The sequence below is a fragment of the Arachis ipaensis genome, chromosome B09 (genome assembly GCF_000816755.2).
Source record: "Arachis ipaensis cultivar K30076 chromosome B09, Araip1.1, whole genome shotgun sequence".
In the NCBI taxonomy this organism is placed as follows: Eukaryota; Viridiplantae; Streptophyta; class Magnoliopsida; order Fabales; family Fabaceae; genus Arachis; species Arachis ipaensis.
In genome coordinates this window covers 45,801,976-45,809,788 of record NC_029793.2, presented here as the reverse complement: position 1 = coordinate 45,809,788, position 7,813 = coordinate 45,801,976, and the positions used below count along the sequence as shown (strand labels likewise).

At 36.3% G+C, this 7,813-nt stretch overlaps 1 protein-coding gene and 1 non-coding gene across 2 annotated transcripts; both read right to left on the bottom strand.

Annotated features, from left to right (window-relative positions):
• Positions 811-1,994, bottom strand: LOC107615488. The gene is made up of 2 exons (XM_016317546.1): positions 1,387-1,994; positions 811-1,246 (listed from the first exon to the last, which is right to left on the bottom strand). Exons 1-2 carry the CDS (start codon positions 1,992-1,994, stop codon positions 811-813), a joined length of 1,044 nt encoding a protein of 347 aa, XP_016173032.1.
• On the bottom strand, positions 6,351-6,432 carry TRNAS-UGA. The gene has a single exon. It is a non-coding gene; the product is annotated as a tRNA-Ser (tRNA).

Below are 7,813 nucleotides of genomic sequence, written 5' to 3'. Positions count from 1 at the left end.
ATGAATGCCATTTTGTCCTCGTCAGGTCGGTGCATCGGGATCTAGTTATAGCCAGAATAGGCATCCATGAAGCTGAGGAAATGATATCCTGCCGCCGAGTCGACCAAGGTGTCAATGTTGGGGAGGGGAAAGGAGTCTTTTGGGCACGCTTTGTTTAGGTCAGAGTAATCGACACACATTCTCCATTTCCGCTGGCTTTTTTTACTAGGATGCCGTTGGATAGCCATGTCGAGTACTCGAGTTCCTTGATGAACCCTGCTTCTAGTAATCCTGCTGTTTGTTTGGTGACTTCTTCAGCCCTTTCTTGCGACATCTTCCTTCGCCGCTGGGCTACCGGTTTGGCATCAAGTTTTATGGCTAGTCGGTAGGACATGACCTCGGGATCCAATCTCGGCATGTCTGATGGGGTCCATGCAAAGAGGTCGCCATTTGCCCTCACGATCTCTATAAGAGGGCCCTTAAGTTCATGGGACAGGTTTCTATTTACGAAGGTAAACTGGTCTGCCGTTTTTCCTATCTGGAACTTTTCCATGTCCCCTTCTGGTTCTGGTCTTGGCTTTTCCTCCATCCTGACGTCCAGATCTGCCAAGAACACGTTGGCTGCCTTCTTAGATTCTTTCCTCAAGGAGAGACTAGCGATGTCGCAGGCGACTGCCGTTTCTAGGTCTCCCCTTATGGAACCAATTGTTCCCTTGTTCGTTATGAACTTCATTGTTAGGAACTTGGTGCATATCACAGCTGAGAATTCATTGAAAGTTTTTCTTCCTAGGATGATATTATAGGCAGTGGAGTCTCTAAAGACTACGAAGTCTACCATGGGGGGTTTTCGGGGAGGTCATTGAACCACTTATCTTTTGGGCCAAATGATATTGTGGGATGCCTTTTGCTGGGGCCATCTGTCGAGATAGAGAGTACTCGGGTGTCCCTTTTGGCTGCCGACTTGGATTTAGGGGGGCTGTCGCTCCTGACCACGATGTTGACCACAAAAGTTGGGGGGTCATTGGCATCCACTGTGGGTTCTTGCCTTGGTTTGACAGTCTGGCTCCGATCTTCCTCGAAGCGTTCCCTTTCCCGCCTCCTCGGTTCTTTGATGAGCCGGGAGAATTCACTCAGCTTTCCTTCTCTGATGGCCTGTTCCAGGGCATCCTTAAGGTCGAAGCAGTCTTGGGTTTTGTGGCCAAACCCCTTGTGATAATCGCAGTAAAGGCTCTTGTTGCCTCCCGTCCTCTCCTTCAACGGCCTAGGTCTGGACAGGATTCCCTTGTCTGCAATTTGTTGGTAGACTTCTACTATGGGCGCCGCAAGTGGCGTATAGTTCGTGAACCTTCCTACCCGTGGGTGCTTAGGTGCTTGTTTAGGGTGCCGTCCCTGGGAGCTTCTTTGTACCTGTCGACTTGAGGGGCCTGCCAAGCTGACGAGCTAGGGAGCTGTCGTTTATTGGCTACTACAACCTGACTGACCTCTTCATCGTTGATGTATTCCTTGGCCACGCTTTGAATTTCCTGCATAGTCCATACAGGCTTGGTTGTGAGGTGCTTCCTAAAGTCTTCATTCAGCAGGCCATTTGTTAGGCATAGACTAGCGATTGAGTCCGTGAGGCCGTCGATCTCCAAACACTCGTTGTTGAACCTATCTAGGAATTTCCTAGTCGGCTCGCTGGGTTTTTGGGTAACCCCCAGTAAGTTGATTGGGTGTTTTGCCTTGGCTATGCGCATCGTGAACCGATCTAGGAAGCTTCGAGATATGTCTGTGAAAGTTGTGATGGACTCTTGTGGGAGGGTGTTGAACCATCGAATTGCTGGACCGGCCAGTGTTACGGGGAATGCCCGGCATCTGACCGCGTCGCCTACCCCTTCCAAGTTCATCCTTGCTTTAAAAGCTGTGATATGCTCCTGGGGGTCCTTGGTCCCATCGTACCTCATGTCCATCGGCTTGTCGAAGTTTCTCGGGAGCCAGGCCTTGAGGATTAAGGGGTGAAAGAGGGTGGCTCCCATGATAATAGGATCTTGTTGTCTCCCGGGTTTCCTTTTCGGGGATTCCCAGCGGCTTTCCGACTCGCCTTGGGTGGGTCGGGAAGTTGCTTGTGTGTGCACCTCTTCGCGCCTTGTTAGGCTTCTTCCTTGGCTGTCGTGTGCTCGGGAGGGGGATCAGGTGTGGGCGTGGGACCGGCTGACGTCGCCGTGCAAGTGGCTGATGTCTTCGTGGGATCGGTCCCTTGCCGCCAGCTCCTGCTCAAGGTTTTTCACTCTATACCTGAGCTCTTGCATGATCTTGGCGTTGTCGGCTCCCGTCCCCCGAAAGGGCACCTTTCGAGGGTCTTAGTGTACATTTGTTAGTGGGGTTGAACGGGGGATCTCGGTTGTTCGGCAACGCGGGCTGTCGAACTGGCCCTGCTCAAACGGGCCCCGCCTCCCTCGCGGAGCTCCTCTGAAGTGATGGGTCGCTCCATGTCTACGCCGGGTCCCCACAGACGGCGCTAATGTTCGTTACCTGATGTTCTCGGGTAGTCGGATGGTGATGAGTAGGAGAGGGGGAGAGACCCCAAGCGGACATGGAGCGAAGGTTGAAGTGTGCTGGCGATGTCGGAGGTTGGACGGAATGCGGGGGGTGGCCACCTGCAAGGATACTCCGACGATCAAGTCAGAGTTCGTACCAGAGGATGGCCGAATTAGGTAAAGATGTGACGTACCTTGGGGGGAGAGCTGTCCTCTCCCCTTATATACTATGCTGGGTGGGTCTAGTAATTGTCTAGCCCATTGGTAGAGGAGCTGTGAGCTGTCGTACTCCACGTGGGCAGGTTGTCCCGGACTTCGGGTCGGGATGCCGGGCACCGCCTCGAGGATACTGACCCGAGCGATAGCACGCTTTGGGTGGTAGGTCGGTCGGGTCCTGGGTCGGGTGTTAGGGACCGACCCGTTGGACCCCTTTGCTGGAGGTTTGGGCCTGGGTGGGGCGATACCCCGACCCGGCGACTACTTGGGCTGGACTTGGCAGTCTGTAATGCATACCAAGAATCATCCTCCTCTTTTTATTCACATCAAGAACCACCATCTCCATATACATACCAAGAACCATCATTCTCTTTTTATTCATATCAAGAGCCACCATCTCCTTACTCGTATCAAGAACCATCAACTCTTGAACTTCTCATGAAAGAATGGATACATGATATGTGGATGAGTGTAAAAAATATAAAGAAATATGTGGAGTTGATTATCAAGCCCCAGGAAGAGGAACAAATAAATTCCTTCCCAAGAGATACAATACAAGATCCTATAAAAGTGAAGAAATCAATCAAAGGAGTTCATACTCCAGTGAATTAGAGAACTCTCCACCCTACACATGAAAGAAAAGGAATATAAAAAGACAACCCAAGTTACTACCATCTATCATTATGAGATTATATATATATAGTAATTAGGTTAGACAAGGTTAGACAATTTCTACAATAAAATAGTTTGCAATTGTGCAATCCTTGTACTGTTACAGAATTTGTTCCCCTAACATACCATTTGTTATCCACTATATATTTTCAATACATTTCTACAGGTGTAGATGATTTTTATCTTTTTAAATCTTAGCAAAACCTTTTTCTTTTTTACTTGGACCTATTTAGGATTTTTTTAATTAAATTAAACAAATATTTTATTTACTAAAATAAATATTTTTAAGTTTTTTTACAAAAATACATTTTATATCTTATTTCGTTTACAGTGTAAATAAAATAATATAACACGTATTTTGTTTGCACTATAAACGAAATAAGACTAAAAACATGGTGACTGTATGATGTTTACACAGGTATTGTGTAATGAGTTTAGTTTGTTTACAATGTAAACAAAATATATGTAATATTTCATTTACACTATAAACAAAGTAAGACATAGAGGTGCCTATATATAGGAGTTTCGTTCACAACGCAGAGGATTAATATCAGACTCTTCAGCTTCGACAACGAAGTAACTCCCTGGGTATGCAACAAAACGGGATTCTCACACTCAAAAATAGTCTCATTGTCACCATTTCTCATAAGGCAATTAGGATACACACATGCAACCAAATATCCACTACTACTAGACATTATGGCTAATTTGCGAAAAAAAAAGGTAAGGAAGAAGCAGTGAAATGTCGTTTGCGAAGATTACAAAAGGTTGTACATCCTTTTATAGCTGCTAAAAATTTGTCGTAACGTATCTCATTTATACTGTAAATGTTATAATTTTTCACGTATAAACAAAATAATATTACACGTATTTCATTTATATTGTAAATGAAATATACACGTTTATACACGTCAGCCTTATTTCGTTTACAGTATAAACGAACTACGTATAATATTATTTTATTTGTACTGTAAACGAAATATAAAATATATTTTTATAAAAAAATATAAAAATATTTTAAAAAATATTTTTTATATTATTTTATTATTTTAAATTAATTAATTATTAATAAATTAAATCAATTTGATTAATTTATTAGTTATTTGACTTATTTTTTATTTTTAATTAATTTATTATCGACCAATTTTTATATTAAATAGAATCAATTCGATGATTAATTCTCAATTTCCAATTTGATTGTCAGAACACTGGTTTAATCTAACTCTTCCTTCAAAGATGTATATTGCAGGCAATACACTAATAATAAAAAAAAAATAAAGGAAAAAGAAAAGAACCGTCAAGAATCTATTGATGGTATTTGCACCATCTTTTTTCGATCTCTATCTTTTTCCTCTTTCAGCTTTTTCTTTTGTTTAATGGTTTTTGATTTTTTAATTTGTGTGAAGAAAAGAAAAAGACAAACATTAAAGTTTTTGAGTATCATCATTATTATTTTACAAATTAAATTATCTTCTGAGAAAAATTAATAAAAATTTAATTTTAATGTATTTATCATATAAAAAATTTTATATAATTATTTAATTAAATTTATGTATTTAACTTATTTTATAAATAATGTATTTACAAATTAATTATTTTTGGTACTTTGGACGATATACAATTAAATTATCTATGTAATTTTTTTAGTACATAAAAGTTACAATCAAATCATGAAAATAATGCAATTTTGATTTAACAAGATCCAAAGTATATCTTCGTTTCTCATGCTGGTGACTGAGTCATGTTTAAGTTTTTTTTTTCAAATGTATTTTGCAGCAATACACTAATAATACAAACAGGAAAAAAAGAACCGTAAAGAATCTATTGGTATTTGCGCCTTTTTTTTTTTTTCATCTCTATCTTTTTAACGCTTTACAATGAAGTGTACAGTGAGATAATAATAATAAAAAAAAAATCATAAGATTAGACTGACCTATTTAAATATAAATTCTATTTTTGTATATAATTCATATTTACATATAAATTGAAGACAATTTTAAGGAGAAGATATACATAAATTAATAGTATTATTGTGCACAATTTTTTTCGTCTTTCTCTATTTTCCTTTAAAATTATTAAAATATGTTCTTAGTTTTCAAGCATTTAATTATTTTTTATATGATGGATGAAATGATGTATTACGTTGGTATGGGTTGAAATGGGTGTATTTCACAAGTGTGATACATAATACAAATTGTTAGTTACGATTTGTAAAACAAAAGAAATCGTTACTCACGATTTTATAAATTACATTTTTTTTAAATTAAAAAATTAAAATCGTAACTCACGATTTCTTATTTCTTTTTGTCTTATTTAAAATCGTAATTTACGAGATTTCTGTTAACTTTTTTTATTTTTTTGTCTTATTTGAAATTGTTACTCACGATTTCTTTTTATCCCATATCACTGCATTACACCAAAACATCATAATATTAACAAAAAACACCAATAATAATTCATTATAAAAAAAAATTAGCCGTTTTCAAGAGTTGATATATATCTTTGATTATCAATTTCAAACTAAAAAGAATAGTTTAGTAAAAAATCAGAATTTAAAATGTTTTTTGTATTAGCGATAAAATATATTTTTTTATGATTATTCTTATCTATTTAACTAGAATTTTATTGGTTCAAATATACATATCATAGATTTACAACAAAAAAATATAGAATTATTTGTATATTTTAAAATTCAATAAAAAATATACACATTTATGAATATATGAAGCAAAATGTAAAATAACAAGAACAAAATAAAAATTTACCTAATTTATTTAAGTAGAAGCAAAAGGATGTAATGATTAGACGATCGATGATTGCACAATGGTGGATGAAAACACGACATACACAAAACATATCAACTTGATAAATCTTTGCAAAGCAATGGGAATAACTTAATTTGTAATTTATTAAAAACTTGCTTAAAGTCTTAGCCTTTAGTTTTCTCATAATAAAATAAACAAAAAGCGTCGACAGCAGGGTTCGAACCTGCGCGGGCGAAACCCAACAGATTTCAAGTCTGTCTCCTTAACCACTCGGACATATCGACGATAATGAACTTTGCGTTCTAATTAGTTTTTAACATAGATAGCTATAATATGCTAACATAACAAGGGGTGTTCAATATTAATATTTTATTCGTGTTCACACGATAGTAATTAGATAAAAACATTTTAAGATATCAATTAAATTATCATGTCGTCATGTTTCTTAACAACATTAACCTCGAAAGTCATCTTAAAATATATTTAAAATATTTGGGATAGAATTAAAATAAATTAAATATTAGCAAGTCTTAAAATTTTTTAAAATTTTGGTTTATTTACGATGAGAATATATGCCCATTTAATTGTAACCAAACTAATTTATTTTTCATTCACATGCAATGAGTTAATTGAACCAAGAAGTTATCTAAGTAAATTAAAACAAATCTGAAGAAGTGAAACCATTGACTAATTGACTGAAGCGAACACTAACGTGACCAATCTTGACTGTGATTCAAGTTTGCTTACTATGAGACTAAAACACTAAAACCTGGCTAATTAATCCAGTAACTTATATATAAGCTTAAACACAAATCAAACTAAACCAAGTCCTAGCAGCACACTTCTGTACATCATGTTTATTTCTTTGGAAAGAAGGACTACATTATATGGAGTTATATATAGATTAAATTAATTTCTAACAAATTTTATATTCGATAAATTAATTCTACTTAATAAAAAAAATTGGAACTGGTTCTTGATCTTTTAGGTATTAGAACTACTGACTAATATTTGAAAAAAAAATGACAAATGTTCTTAGAAAAGAATATAGCTGAGAAATTAAATTTTCTAAAATTAAGGACAAATTTGTTTAATATTCTAGAAAAATTAAGAATCACTTTATCAATTTTTTATTTTATAAAAAATAATTTGTCTAACATAAAAATTATTAGACACCAATATAGAATTTCATTTTGTTATATAACTTGGTTATGATGTATTGCATCATCTACTTCAAAGATATCATTGAAAGAAATTTTGTCTTAGCATGTTAAATTAATTGTATTAACTAAGATAGTTTAGAGTTTTGATCAAATTTAATCTATAAAATGTTAAGAATAAAACTCTACAACCAAGCAAAATACTTAACTTAGTCCAACCAAGTTATTATAACTGTTTTTCATATCACGTCCTTCTTCTTTTTCTTTTTTCTCTTTCTCTCATCCCTGATGTTGCTACTTCTTTTTTTCCTCCTCCTTCTCCTCCTCCTCTTCCTCCTCCTCCTCTTCCTTTTTCTTCATCTTTCTCTTTCATTATCGTCGTTGTCACCACCTCCATCTCCTCCTCCTCTTTCTTTTCTCATTTGAATTTCTTCAATCTCCTCCTTCCTTTTTCTCCTTCTCCTCCATCATATCATCATTATTATCATCATCGTCATCGTCATCG

Bases quoted from the DNA above. Each gene is read 5' to 3' on its own strand.
- LOC107615488 (XM_016317546.1), bottom strand. From the start codon at position 1,994: ATGGGAGCCACCCTCTTTCACCCCTTAATCCTCAAGGCCTGGCTCCCG. The intron at 1,247-1,386 runs GTACAAAGAAGC...AATCCTGTCCAG, and splicing joins CAGGCCCCTCAAGTCGACAG to ACCTAGGCCGTTGAAGGAGA.